The 15,272-nt window shown below is 36.9% G+C and overlaps 2 protein-coding genes across 2 annotated transcripts; one reads left to right on the forward strand and one right to left on the reverse strand.

Annotated features, from left to right (window-relative positions):
* Window positions 1-269: 269 nt before the first annotated feature.
* On the reverse strand, window positions 270-5,952 carry LOC146371054 (uncharacterized). Its single transcript, XM_084908757.1, has 6 exons — window positions 5,851-5,952; window positions 2,803-2,862; window positions 2,220-2,458; window positions 1,959-2,106; window positions 1,203-1,312; window positions 270-753 (listed from the first exon to the last, which is right to left on the reverse strand). Exons 1-6 carry the CDS (start codon window positions 5,888-5,890, stop codon window positions 442-444), a joined length of 909 nt encoding a protein of 302 aa, XP_084764883.1. The 5' UTR covers window positions 5,891-5,952; the 3' UTR covers window positions 270-441.
* A 462-nt stretch (window positions 5,953-6,414) lies between these two features.
* On the forward strand, window positions 6,415-11,552 carry LOC146371055 (uncharacterized). The gene is made up of 4 exons (XM_084955036.1): window positions 6,415-6,744; window positions 7,984-8,085; window positions 8,699-10,486; window positions 11,409-11,552. The coding sequence occupies exons 1-4, from the start codon at window positions 6,415-6,417 to the stop codon at window positions 11,550-11,552; spliced, it is 2,364 nt and encodes a 787-aa protein (XP_084811162.1).
* The last annotated feature ends 3,720 nt before the right edge of the window (window positions 11,553-15,272 follow it).

Below are 15,272 nucleotides of genomic sequence, written 5' to 3' on the forward strand. Positions count from 1 at the left end.
CATTTGACCACATTCTTCAAACAATACCATAACATTATCATTAAGGATGCACAGTATTTGATTTTTCAGCTATATCTAATATTTTACAGTTGTACTAGCCAATACCCAATAAAGCAATTCTTACTTTTATACCAAACTAGTCAGTCTCAGCTTAGTCAATTTACTCTTTCACAGTAGAGCCTATTTTCTGAATAGTCTTCTGTCTAAACTCAACATTTAAAAAAAAAAAAAATCGTAAAATTAACTAAAAGCGAGGCTGTCTCTGCACTGCACAAACCAAACACAAAATGTCGGCATGTTAGCCATTATTATCGTGCACCCTTAATTATAACACTGGGCTAACCTGGCCAAATTACAAACAAAAATCAATCGCAACCAACTGTAGTAGCCGTGGAAGGAGAGAGGAAGTGCTTTCCTATAGTCCATCTGACCATAATGGCTTTACTGGCCAATAAAAGCTGTCCACTCAGCCATGCTCTTCTTGTAAGATGATGTGAGATCTCTCTCATGGATTTTGTCCAAGAGAACCTCCGTCTGTATGACGGACAGCAGAGTGGCTACACACTTTGGGTATGTAAGGTGAAGGGTGTAATAGTAGGCCATAAGGTATAAAGCACCCTCGGTAACCAAGTCTTTTGGAAACGTGGTTATTGGCACATCTCCTACCGCTAGGATGCAGTTGGATGGACTCACAATTAGGACTGGGCAGGAGAGAGGACGTTTCATCAGATAGGTATTAGGGTCTTCTTGGTCCTTTAACACATAACACAGACATACTTTTGTAAGGATGATGCACTTTTGTTTCAAACACATAACTAAAGCTAAATTACAACAAAAGTTGAGGTTCTGAGAAAACACATCTGAAATTGCTACTTTTAATTATTCTCGATGGAATTACTGTTCACATCTGTCTAGCCTTCCTGAAAAACAGAAAACCAAGGCTACATTTAATTAGGTATCATTGAGGTGATAAAAATGTGCTACCACGTAATGCATCCATGTTTGTATTTACTGGTAACAGAGATCTAACCTGTGAGAACCCTCATTCCAAAAATGTGTTTTAGGTGCCTTTTGAAGGCTTAGAACATATAATATGTGAATATAAAATACTTTGGCACTCATCAGAAGAAGCATTTTTTTTAATACTGTTGAGCCAAAAAGAACAAAAACAAAAAACAACTGTTACATTTTACACAACTCACCTGAAGGACATGCACCAGAGCCTCACTCGCATCCCGTGCCCTCTTTGGAGGAGCAGAGGTGGATGGGAACAGTGATGGCAGCACATGTAGGATCTCAAGAGCCTGTTCAGCTATACAGAAAAAAGAATCATCATCTCATTACCACACTTAAACAAAATCGTCAAGATCAAAAAAAAACAAAACAACAACAAATATTTGGCCAGTGACAACCATCGTGGATTGAAAAGGTGAACAACAAGACACTAGCACATGAAAGTTAAAGCTGTAATCCATAGTTCAAGCTTGTCACAGTAACCTAAAAAAAAAAGGTAAATGGTGTAGATAATTGTTGTATACTGTGTTTACAGTAGGCTAATATGACTTATGCTTGAATGCTAACTACACCTACATTGACCTACATTGCATTAATGTCAGTCTGTAAAACTTAATGCTGAGGAGGGGAGGGAGGGGGAACAAAAAGGGATTTATCTTACATTGTATGTTGTGTAGTGAGCCTACACAACAACCTTTTCCTAAACTGGCCTGTTGGTTTGTATTTTAGCCTTTTGTAGCGTTGAGTCTGTTTTCCCTGCGCGTAACTAGTAAAGGTGCGGCTTTCAGCTCCTTCAAGAAGGAGAGGGGAGTGGGGGATTAGGCCTTTAAAATTTCAAATTCTCCTCCTCCTGTCCTCAGTGACATTACTTTACGGACTACTGCTTTAACATGCTTAAAGATCCAAACTCTGGTGACCAATAACACCAAAACATCATTGCTTACCTTTATCCATTCCCATTGGGGGCTTCAGCGTCTTTTTCCACACACCAAAAAACTGCACCTTCTGGCAGAAATCTTGCCATCTTCCCTTCAGTTCATTGATGAAGTTGGCATTTTCTTTATCCAAGATGCGATGAAGCTCCTCCATCACCTATAAAATATTCAGCATACCAATACAAACATGTCAATGCATCACTGAGGAGCAAGAAGTTGGTATGATAAACATTGTTTGGCTTGAATCACGTGGATTCAACAATGACTTACATGTCCAATGTCCTTGAAGCAAGGATATGCTTCTAGAACCTTTTTGTGTCTGTGCTCCTCGCGAATAGTATTTGAATCAATGAATGCTCTTCTGGCTGAAAATTCCAAATCCAGGAGCTGAGAGACATCCTGGTGGTTTGGGTTTTTTCTTTTAAACAAAGTTTGTAGGGTCTTGTAGTGTTTGGCCAAGGTTGCTGGACAGTGGGTGTCTGGACTGTTGATATCTGCAGGCTTGTTTGCTGCAAGACACAAAATTACATAAATAATGTCTCTCACTTTAAAAAAAAAATCTTACGTCATTAAAATGACAAATGTCAGAAATCTGCCATAAAAAAAAAAAGTATAGACTATACTTTAATGGAGTTAAATCTTTAAAAAAAACAAAAAACTACAGCTCTGAACTTAACTATTAAATACTTATTCATTTTTCAAAATATTTACCATGTAAATGCCAATTTACATATGGTCATGCAATCATATACAATTATATGTAGGCACACAAGTGCACCCCTACAAAGGTGCGCGCGCGTGCACACACGCACACACACACACACACACACACGAGGCAGTTGAATGGACTCACTATTAGGACTTGGCAGGGTAGAGGGTTCTTCTTCAAGTAGGTTTTGTGCTTTCCTTTTTCCTTAAAGACATAGCAAAGAGATATTTTGTGTCAGGGTAATACATTTTAAAAATTAGTTTGGAACCTAAATTAAAAAACAGTTAAAAAGAGAAAAAAAAAGCCTCTAGTGAGGCACATTGTTTTTTAAAAACATTTCTTTACATGATATACTGAGTGGTTATAGACAGTGATGTTGCACAGACTTATACTATAAACACACCACAGTACCCAGCTCTTTAAATTTATAATATACTGGCTTTTATTAATACCAATACCAATTAATACCAAGTTAATCAATTAGTTATCAACTATAAACTCAATCAATTCATATCTTTATTGTATAGCCATTTTCATATATACAAAGTATAACACAAAGTGCTTCTTCCTTTCATGCTAAAACAGGTGAGGAAACTAAAGGCAGGTCACCAAATACTTGATTGATCATATTGGATCACTTCTTTCTTTCTTTCTTTCCTTAATAAAATGCCCAAACATGATTTTAGCTTTTTTGTTTGTCCTCTATCGTTGAAATTAAAATTGTCAGGTTGTGGACAAAAGAAGACTTTTGAGGAAAAACTTTCACAACTTTCAGACATCGTACTGACTAAACAACTTATCAATTAATGAGGAAAATGAATAACAGAATTATCATTGCTAAAATTAAAATTAATTAGTTGCAGCCTTACCTCTTTGAATGTCTCCCATCTGGAGTGGCTTTTTGGGGGGATCTCACATTTTGCAGTCTTTTGTTTAGCTGTGTGTACACAGTAACCTGTATAGGACATTTAATACATTTTTCCAACCACTACTAAAATGTCCAACATGAAACACTTTGGTATTGAAGTGGATGCATTTCACTTACCCATGTATTCTTGATGCCTTGGTCCTGTAGCATAGGGTAGTACTGCACTATTCTCTTCGCCATTGCTGTAATTTCTGGTTTTGATGGGTATCTATGCGATTCTCCATCCCCTTTTGCCCTCAGGATTGCAATCATACTAGTCATGGTGTTTCGGATGAGCCGACATCTGAGCTCCTTTGACATTTTGTAGCTGCGCTCTTCACCTTTCTTTGACAACTCAAAGTATTGTTGGCGGACTTGCTCAAGCTCAGTGTCAGTGTGCAATACATATTCTGGATAGAATAACTTCACAACCTTTTCAGGGCTTGTGCATTTTGCAGGAGTTGCATTTACAGTAGTGGATGTCTGTTGCTTGGGTGACTCATTAATGGAGGAGCTGCTTGAAAATTTTGAGTCATCTTGGCCAGATTCCTGTAAAATAAATAATAATGAATAAAAGCAAAATGCAAATTTTTTTTTTGTGTGTGTGTGTGTGTGTGTGTGTGTTTGTGTGTGTGTGGAGGGGGGTGGGGAGAATAGTGAAGAGCCATTCAACTCTGCCCACGGTTAAACTAGTTGTAATCGGTGGTTTGATCACATTCCAGAGTTGAGAAACCTGGTAAACTGATTTGACAATCAGACTGGTTGTTACTCTGCAAGTGTTTTCTATGATGGACGATGGTTCCTACAATGTAAGGCAGCTTCAGGGAGACAATATTTTCTATTCACAACTAAGTGACCATAGACTGACCATGATGTGACTTATTTATCAAAGTTGAGGTTTGCAGATTGATTTATTCAATACCGTAATTTTGATGTAAAAAAAAAAAAAAAGAAAAAAAAAAAAAAAGAAGAAAAAGAAAAAAAAAGTGTTATTCTTCACAAGTCTATAAAATTGCCTCCATAAATTGTAATGATTACCTATATTGCACCCTTCAATTCTATATAAGAACATAAAAAAGAAAATTCAGGTAACAGTAGTATATGTGGTTTATAGTATTTTAGTTGTAATTAATCACAGAGTTGTGTTGTGATTAACTGAGTGCATTTTGTTAATCAATTGACAGCCCTCATTAATAGCAGGTTGATAGCAGGTTCATTCCATTATTCCCTTAAAATAAAATAGGTATATTTGGTGACTGGTGTTAAAACAAAAAAATAATTACAAAAGGAACAAAAACACGACGATGCCAATTTTAAGAGGTGGTGAGTGACTGAGAAACTGACCTCCAGTACATCCTGACAGGCACGCCAGACAGCTTTTCTCCGTAAAAAGTTCTCTGGGCCTGGGAAAAGATCCTGCAAGTCTTCACGAGACAGGGTGCCCATCATTCCCTCGCTGATGTTTGCAGCTATGAACACATTGGAAGAAAAACATAGCAAGATGAAATTATGCCCTACAAAGGAAACTGCATGAGAGACGAGACTATGAAAGTTGACACTTCATTAAAATTTTGTTGCTATTGCTAACTAGTTTAGTATAGAAATGTGAATAGCTCATTGTCTGCTACTGTTTTTTGTATAGAGCTAATGATCAACATGCTAAAAAGACTGTACTTAAGTAAAAGTAGTGTTACTTCAAAATAAAATGAAGTAGAAGAAAAAAGTATTCTCCTCAAAAAAATTAATTAATTAAATTAAAAAACATATTTGCTGGGCTAACTGCTGTGGAAAAATTCTGTTTACAGACAAACAAATCATCACACTACTTTAGTAACATTGTTGACCTCATTTTTTATATATTGGACACTGAATTTTTATCCAGCTTTAGGTATTATTAAAGGAACTGAGCTTTTTGGAATGTAGTGGAGTACAGTTACTTCTTTACAAATCTACTCAAGTAAAAGTGTAAAATATAGTGCAGTAAAACTACTCTTATAAGTACTTTTTTCCACAAAAGTTAATCAATTAAATGTAAATTGGTAAATGTTACTGAGAACTATCCACCTCTAAGGATGAATAAATACACTTGCATAAGTAAAACAAATAACTACAAATGTTCCTAAAATGAGGAAATGATCACATGAAATGGAAGGTAAAAAAATTACTTAAACATCATCAACGCCATTATTTATAAAATAATGTAATTTACACACTTCCGTGTTCATACACCTATGTAAAACATAAGTCCATTTAATCTGTTTAAAAATAAAATTTGCATACATTACCCTTTAAAACCGACACTGTGACCTCATCCAGTCCTTCCATGCTGTTAGCCTACTAGCACACTAGTTAGCTTTTTTTGGCGTTAGCTTGCCTCGTCCAGTCACTGTTCGCCTGCAACGTTATACAATATAAACACACCAAAACATTTAGAACTTTCGAAAGGAGTGTAATATGTACAAAAAATGAGCACTGTATAATACATTTTAACTTACTTCCAATGAAACACGAATGCAACGAACTCTCGGACAGTAGTGGCAGGCACGTGTCTACATGAACTTAAGATGTCCACCAGATCATTCACGACAGCCAGAAACGAAGTTCGTCTTCAATTTGCCTGACATTTCTTTGGCCCAAAAATCCTAAAAGGATGATTGATTGGTTTTTAAACCAAACAACTGTCTCTGTGCATTGCAAAATAACGTTAATTATTATAGGTTAATAAAAAAATAATTTAGTTTATCCCCCACATTTACGACAATTTAGCAGGCGCGTTTAACCATGGTAACGAGTTATTTTACGGCACAACTGCAGCCCGCGCTACCGAATGAAACATAGTAGCTTCCAACATGATTTGGCGTTGCTTTATATGCTACGTGTTTGTAGCATTGACTCTGAGACAACTTTTGAGTCACATTAATACCATGCACAGCCGCAGCCCTGACTTTCGCGTGGTGTGTGGAATTGATGGCTGTCCGAGTGAGTACAGAGTGTATAACTCCTTCTACTATCACGTAAAGCGGACACACGCGCGTCACCTTCTCGGAGTGGAAGCGGATGAGGAGGATGGATCAACCCGCCACGGTTTACCTGGAGCAGGTGAAAGGATGGCCCCAATCAACCAAACTAACGCCAGTTCTTCAGTAACTGACGAGGGCTCAAGCATTCCCGCACTAACGGTAAGTTATTTTAACAAAAGCCAGAGAAACGAGCTGCAGAAGCTGTAACATAATGTTAGCATTTACTTTGGCTGATCCAAGTACGTCCATTAAATGTGTTGTTTTTGACAGACTCATGTTGTACTTTTATTTTAACAGTGATGAATGTCGAACTAGTTGCTTCGCTAAATTAAGTAACTCACCTGAAACGTAAATGAGAGCTGTGGCAGAAACACAAAGCTGCAGTCTTGTCAGACTGTTTTTTTTTTTCAGTCATCCGTTCGCTCCGGTGAATGCATCCAAACTTTGCAGAAAGTCCTATTAGTTTAAAAAAAAAAGTTGATATATTGTTGAAATACGTGTTGAAATCAGCTGGTAAAAGCCAGTCAGCTAACTGAATAGGTCGCTATCATGTTTACGTATAATGTGTTCAAGGTCAACTTAGAGAATGACTATTAGGCAAAGCAAACCAAAATTACATGATTTGTTCAGAGTTACTGTCAAAAAAAATTTAAACACACAAAAAATACTCATCTTCACATTAATAAGAGCATTAAAGTCAATATTACTTTTATTGTCAGTATTGGTTGTTTTTTTAAAGGTGAAACTACTAAATATAACATATTTCAAATTGTCAGTCACTTGTCCGACAGTAAATAACTGACATAACTAATTACTTTCATACAAACCAATCAGTAAGTTATTTTGTATATTTTTTAAATGAGTAATCAGTTATAAATAACTATTTACATTTCCGAAGTAACAGTAAGACTACTGACAACATTAACTGTTACTTTTTTTTCTAAAACTATCTTTTGTTTTTCTTTTCTTTACCTTTTTTTTCTTAGTAACTCCGGAGGTTATGTTTTTGGTGGCATTTGTCTGACTGTTAGCAAAATAACTCAAAGTTATGGACAGATTTTAAATTTTCAGGAAATGTCAGAAATGGGCCAATAAACAAGTAATTTAATTTTGGGGGTGATCAGGCAGGATCAAGGAATTTAAACTATACTGTACTGAGCTCTCCATGTGCTTTGCTAGTCTTATTAATCTATTATCAAGTACTGCTTTGTTTGTCATTTTAGTTGTCATTTTAAAAGCTCAAATTAAAGACATCAGTCAGTAAAAATACATCTACCTTGTACCTTATGGGCATGAATCTAGCTAACTAATGAATGCAATATTGTTTGGTGATTGCTACCTATCAATGCAATTATTTATTTCTGTTTTAATAGATATGTTTTTGTTATTCTGTTTCAGAGTGGATTTCAAGAAGATGGAGAGGGTCACCTGAATCTTGACATTTATAAACATGCAACTGCATTTCTTCTTCAAGCCAAGGAAACACATCGACTGACACAGGTAATTTATGCCATTAATTTTCAATTGAATTGTATTTCATTGTTAGACAACCTAAAAGCAATATGCTTAACTTATGCTTAACAGTGCTCAAACTATAACTTGGGCACTGTTCAGACCTGGCATCCTGAATGATCTGATCATAATTGGACAGCTTTAGGTATGTGAGTGAAACACCTGACATTAGAATGTGTCTCCATGTACTTCATGGGTGACCACTCAGATCTCACTCCCCCACTATATATGGAAATAGACATGTATGTTGCATCCAAAATCTGCCTATCACTATATTTCCTTAGCATGAGCTAAGAATAGAGACAACATAATACACACAACACAAATTTTCAATTTGCATTTCCAACTATGATCCGATTCCTCAAAATGCATTATAATTAAGTGAAAACAAGGTTTTAACGTTGCATAAGGCAATATTATTCTTTACAAAAAAAATTGGGTGGTGGGGGTAACTTATTTTGCTCATTGCATCTCACTAACTTTATGTAACTGAAGGTTTCCATTTTCAAAAATTGTGTCTCTGTGAGTTTGCATGTTGACTGTGTTTTCATATGAATTTTGTAATTAAGGATTTTCCTTTGTTTTTTTTCCTCTTCCACAGAGAGCTGTTAACCACATCGTGAGTGGAATCCAGCAATATCAGGCCGTATTATTGGAGCACCTAAAACAACAAATGAGTGACATGATTGAGAGACATTCTGGGGACCTGGATCAACTAAAGAGTGATGCAGTGGGGGTATTTGACCAGTTTGTTGACCCTTTCACTCAAATTGCATCCACCCATTTGCAGGACAAGACCATCAAAGAACTGTTAAAACCAGTTGAACCAGAGATTATTGTCACAAAACAAACAGTCTGTTATTCGAAGCGTGGAGACTCCAGAGTTCTTGCCATTAAGGACCATTGTTTTCATTACATACCGTTGGTGAAAAGTTTGGAGCAGCTGCTATCACATCCAAGAATGCTTGCAATGATTGATGAGAGGCCAAAGCCATGCAAGGATGGCTTTCTTCATGATTTCATTGATGGAGACATTTTTAAGTGGCACCCACTGTTTATTAAAGTCCCTACAGCATTACAGTTGATTTTATATACAGATGAAATTGAACTATGCAATCCTCTTGGATCTCGGGCAAACAAGAACAAGCTGTTATTGATTTATTACACCTTAGGTAACATCAGCCCTAAGTACAGATCAAGACTTCCTGCTATCCGTCTGCTTGCCATGGTAAAATCAAAAGATCTTTCCCGTTGTGGTATAGATGAGATATTTGAGAGGATTAACCGTGACTTAATTGAGCTGTGTGATGGTGTCCAAGTTGTCACTGCAAGTGGTGAGAGGACAATTCATGGGGCACTCATATCTGTGTGTGGAGACACTCTAGCTCAGCATGAAGTGGCTGGATTTAAGGAAGGAGTGGGTTTTGCCTACAGTAAATGCAGGCACTGCGAATGCCACTTTGAAGATATGCAGGAAAAATTTAATGAAGATTTGTTTGTTAAAAGGACCATGGCCAGTCATAACAGGCAATGTAATGACATTGAGAAGGCAAGTACTGACTTTCTGAAAGACAAACTAAAAATAACGTATGGTATAAACAGGAGAAGCAAGTTAACAGAATCTCCTCACGTTGATATAATCAATCAAACACCACAAGACATCATGCATGTTATTCTTGAAGGCGTTGCCCCATATGAAATCAAATGTGTTTTAAAGAATCTTGTGCTTTCAGGGCAAATGAACTTAGATTCATTCAATAGTGCAATTCTGTGTTTCCCTTATTCTCCTGTTGATGTGAGGGATAAGCCTTGCCCCATATCTGTCAGTACGCTGTCATCAAATGACAATAAATTGAAACAGTCAGCTGGGCAGATGCTGGTTTTGTTGAAGATCCTTCCATTTCTTATGGACAAAATTGGAGAAAATCATTACACACAAATGCTACGTAACATGTTAGAGATCATAAAAATTCTGTTTTCACCTATTATTGCTGTCTCAACTCTCTCCAGATTGAAACTTTTAATAGAGCAGCATTTAAAACATTTCAAACAACTGTTTCCAGATGAAAATATTATACCTAAACAGCATTATTTACTGCATCTTCCTTCTCAGATTAAGGCTCTTGGTCCTACAGTGAGGCATATGTGTATGCGTTTTGAGTCAAAACATTGTTTCTTCAAGCAGTGGGCTCTGAAAAGTAGTTTTAAGAATATTTGTAAATCTCTTGTGAAGCACAACCAACTTTATGAATGTAGTCAGAACGTGCATGAGAAACATCCCATTTTTTCAAGTGAAGTCGACATGGGTCCAGCCAAAGAGGTGAAAAATGTTCATTATGTAGAAGGCAAGATTAAAGACTTCATTGAGCGAGTTGAACATGTAGTTTCTGTACAGTGGATTATGCTACATAGAAATATACATTCATGTGAAAAATCTTTGGTTATTTCTGATGTCATAAATGATGCTCCAGAGTTTGCACTTGTTAAAAACATCTATATTGTAAATGCATCTGTGTATTGTTTTGAATGCCAGCCTCTCTCTACAGTTGGGTGGAATGATCAATATTTAGCTTGTGAGGTAGAAGTTCCCTGTCTAGCTCAGGCAAATATTTTTGTGGATGCTGGAAATCTTGTTGATTATACAGCATACCACTATGTAAACTTTAATAACAGCAAGTACATTCCAGTGAAGTATGATCTAACTGACATCATCAAACATTATTCTTGAGTCTTTTGTGAATATGTGGGCTGAAATAATGTTTTTAAAGACTGGCAAAAAAATTGTTCAATTTACTTTTTATTTTACTTTTGGCGCAATCTGTTCAGTGCAACACAACTGAGAGGGAAACAATTTCAGTGTTTTGCCTCTTTTTCAATGTCACATTGATATGGTTTGACTGGTATGTAAGAAAAATAAATACACTGTGCTTAAGATACTAAGACTCATAATAATGCAATGTTGGGCATGATATTAACCTGCAGTTCTCAATAAAGTAGATTTGATGTCCGGATTCAAGTTAGGTCTATTTCTTGAAACAAGATGATACATCTTTTACAAATAACACAGCAGCTTAAAACGTTTATGAAATGCCAAAAAAGCTTGTTTCGTGTGAGATATGACTCAAAACAATATGTTTTCAAGAGTTTTTCACTTAACAAGATATCCAAGATGCACTGTCTAAAAACAAGTTCCTATATCTCACTGAAACGTTACTCTTTAGCTGATTATGGCTTATTTTAAGTGTGATTAGATATTTTGACTTGAAATAAGACAAATATACTTGGTAAGATTTTGAGTTTTTGCAGTGCAGCTGGGACTGAAGGAGGAGACTGAAGTTCATAATGATCCTGTGCAGTACGAGGAAAAGATGGAGCATCAGCGCAGACTCCTGGATATCACCTGGAAACACCAAATAGAGCTGCACAGGACAGGTGAGCCTGAGTCTGGTGGATGAATGAACTAGCACATGAATGGGACTCATGGAGGATCCTGATCACAGCTCTGTGGTACATTTACTCATCTGAGTAAATCATTTGCATCATATCTATCTTCACACACTAAGGTTTATTATGGAGTTCCACCATGATGCACTGAGTGGTTCTTCTTCTGTCACCTTTTTCACTCTCTATGTGTTTATACACATCTCTGCATTTAATTATTAGTTGTTATTAATCTCTGGATCTTTTCCACAGCGTGTCTTTGTCCTATCCTCTTTATGTTACCGCCAACCTGTTGCAACAGATGACTGTCCCTCCCTGATCCTGCCAGAAGTTTCTTTCTGTTAAGAGGGAGTTTTTCCTTTTCACTGTCGCCAAAGCACTTGCTCATGGGGGGTCAACTGTCTGTTGGGGATTTTTGGATTTTTTTTGTAGGGTCTTCGCTAGGGATGGGTATCGTTTAGGTTTTATCCGATACCAGTACCAAACCGGTACTTTTGAAACGGTGCCGGTGCTTAAACGGTGCTCGAACCGGTGCTTAAAGAATAAAGAACACAAACTTTGTCCAAAATCCTCTTGTTTTTAGCTGTTTTTTTGTAAAAAGATAACAATGTTAGCCTTTTCTGCAGCTATAGGGCATATATGGTATCACTCTTGGCTGGAAGCAGTGCTTAATCAATGGAAAAAACACCAATTTTGGCCTGATAGCATGCAAACAACTTGACACAAAAGGGTTAGAATGACTATTAAAGGTAACTGTAAGGACCGTGACCTGACACACTGTTCCTGTGTTAGTGTTCTCCTGGTTCGGCACATACGTCCACCACAAGTGTAACAATGAAGTTTAACATCCAGGCGTCCATGACAACAGAATTTATCAAATTTAACGGAGTTAGAAGTTAGCAGGAAGTTGGCTTGCTAGTTTCCATGTAAACATGATATAGCATGTTCTGACTGAGAGATTTCTGAAAAAATTAAAATGTACAGCTCTGCTATCACTTCCAACATAAATGGAGACAGAAAACTAAACAGCAGTGACTTTTGTAGGGTTACTGAAGTCGGGCTAGCTGGTATATAATGATGTGCTACGTGATTGCTAGTGACACAGCTATGTTAGTATAACATAAACACAGTGAAGCTGGAGGATGAACACTAACTTTTTGTTGTTACAGTGAAATAAATAAAACTCATAGTTGAATTTTTATCTAAAAATGTTGAATTTGAGTAAAAACCAGCACTCCGTAGTGCGACACTGCCATGACAGAAAAAGTGAATGTTTAAAAACCTGTTGGCATGATGGGCATGAATTTGAAACGCAATATGTCTCCTTATCAGCTGGAAATATTAAAGCGAAAACTTACAATATCAACAACTTTTTACTTCATGTAAAGCGGAGCTTCCCAAAGAGTGTGAGTGTGTGTGTGTGTGTGTGTGTGTGTGAGGGGGGGGGGCAGAGCCATTGCAGGGGGGGCGCGGTATGAATTAAAAAAAAAAAATAAAAAAAGAATGCATGGACACTGCTAGCATAATGTACAGGTTTTTGACAGGGCTCCCATGCAAACGCAAAGCAGAAGATGAAGCATCGCCAAATATGTTTCCAAACCAACTTCCTTCCAAGCCAAATACAAATATGATAAAGCATATCTTGCCTTTGGCTTTACCTGCACAAGTGCCAAGGTAGGTATCCCCGACAGAATTAGTTTCCCCTGCGTGGCGAGCACGCGATGGGCTGTCCAAATCATGGACAAACAGTACCTGACCTTGTTGATTTTTAGTTCACACACACTTCTTATAATGACTAATTACTCCTTAACTTTGGAGGTTTTAGTTCTTTCCCACATGGAAAAGATATATATGTAAATCTTATAAAGTTTGTATCTGTCTTGTGTGAAACTTGTATGAAAAGCATACAAGAGTGAAAACAGATATAAGATCCCTTGAAAAATTATAGAAATGAAACTTGTATGTTTTGGTTACTTAACAAAACAATATATGAAAGTAATGAGAAAGTGGCCACTTTCATGAGTAAATCATATAAGCCTTATATGATTCACTGTATGAAGTAGGCCACATCTTATGCAAGTTTTTTCTATTTCCTTTCCATATGGGTTACACAGTAAAGTTACAGTGGGATGCAAATAATATCAGGCTGATCCTGCCACAACTTGTTCCCCCTCTCCAAATCACGAACAAACAGCATCCCACAAGTTGTTTATGTTTTTGAACCCATTTTGCACAGAGGGGCATTTTTTAAAAAATGTATTGATAGCAATGTTGAATATTATTACACAGGGAAAAAACAACTACATGTAAAATAATTACACCATGACGTCTTCTAAATGGAGCGACAGTAACTGCGTGTGTATATGTAAGCGTGTACAAACTGCAGATAGTAAGACTAACAGTAACACTATTTTGTCTTTATCCGCCGTCAAAAACGTGACAAAAGGTACATACCTTTGACGATGCGTGACAAACTCCATATTCCTTGTCCACACGTAAACGAAAAAAACCTGAGTTTTCGAAAAAATCTCCAACCTGGCAGGAGTTTTAAAAAATTTCAGTATTCGGTGATTCAAAACGCTGTTTACGTATGAACGAAAGGTCCAAACGCATAGAAAAAGCTGTGTAGGTAGGTGTGGACGTAGCGTAAAAGAGTTAGTAGTTTATACCTGTAATTTATTGCAGTTTACTTTTAATTGTTTACTATTGTTTTTGATGTGAAATAAACTGCAGTGGAATTTGAAAACAAAATGTGGATGTGTGTGGTCGGAGAATGTGTTTGTGCTGGGGGGGGGGGGCAAAGATTTTCTTGTAAAACAAAGGGGGGCCTAACCAAAAAAATTTTTAAAAATAACTCTGAATCACTCTATGGTAAATAACACACTATCTGCAAAAAACAGTGATAGAATTGTTTACTCCGGAACAAATAAAACACAGAAAAAAGCCAAACAATTACATTTTTAAGTTATCTGAGTGACTTATATATCATGTTTAACCTGAGTAGTGAAAGACAGCGGGGGTCTGAAAATGATGAAGCCGGGAGTCAATGTCCTATGACCATTGACCATTGAGTGACCATTGAACCCCCCGGCTAGCTATCAAGCGGGTGGGTAACAGACATCTCCGAAAACGTCGGTGCACTTTTGCAAATATGCGATGTCTTGTTAAACCAAGCAAATATTTGAAGTTTACACAGCTACTTTCTCGTCTGAAAATATGTTAAAAGTTTATTTTGTGACCCAGAAAGATTAATAAGTGTAATTTTAAAACTTCGTCACCTGGCTGTGACGTAATTGGCCTTCAAATGCGGCCTCCGAAGGAAGCAGCCGACGTTTTGGGACACAGCTACTCACTCACTCACCCCCTCCCTCCCAGTGTTGCCAACTCCTCAGTAAGGAAAATCGCTATTGGTTGTCTTAAAAGTCGCTAGAAGTCGCTAAATGACGTCATCGCCTAATTTGCATAATTGGTCATGCTAATCTAATTGTAACCTATGTTGTTGGAGAGAGAAATAACATCGTGGAAGAGACATAAAGTGAGTAAAAAACGTCCTAAATGCATTTAGAGTTTATTTAGAACTACAAATTAAATTTCTTTTAGCAATTATTGTTTTTTTTAATGTCACAATTCCAACCCTGCTCCTTTACCCAGGCTTGGACCGGCAAAAGTGACCCGAAATAAGCACTCTGGTGGAGTTACTTTGTGTTTGTGTTTATAAGTAGTTTTAAACCTTG

The sequence above is a fragment of the Perissodus microlepis genome, chromosome 16 (genome assembly GCF_051167445.1).
Source record: "Perissodus microlepis isolate ML-2025 ecotype Zambia chromosome 16, ASM5116744v1, whole genome shotgun sequence".
Lineage (NCBI taxonomy): Eukaryota > Metazoa > Chordata > Actinopteri > Cichliformes > Cichlidae > Perissodus > Perissodus microlepis.

Bases quoted from the DNA above. Each gene is read 5' to 3' on its own strand.
- LOC146371054 (XM_084908757.1), bottom strand. From the start codon at position 5,890: ATGGAAGGACTGGATGAGGTCACAGTGTCGGTTTTAAAGG. The intron at 2,107-2,219 runs GTAAGTCATTGT...AATATTTTATAG, and splicing joins GCTTCAAGGACATTGGACAT to GTGATGGAGGAGCTTCATCG. The intron at 1,313-1,958 runs GTAAGCAATGAT...TTTTCTGTATAG, and splicing joins CCCAATGGGAATGGATAAAG to CTGAACAGGCTCTTGAGATC.
- LOC146371055 (XM_084955036.1), top strand. From the start codon at position 6,415: ATGATTTGGCGTTGCTTTATATGCTACGTGTTTGTAGCATTGACTCTG. The intron at 8,086-8,698 runs GTAATTTATGCC...CCTCTTCCACAG, and splicing joins AAACACATCGACTGACACAG to AGAGCTGTTAACCACATCGT. The intron at 10,487-11,408 runs GTACAGTGGATT...TTTGCAGTGCAG, and splicing joins GAGTTGAACATGTAGTTTCT to CTGGGACTGAAGGAGGAGAC.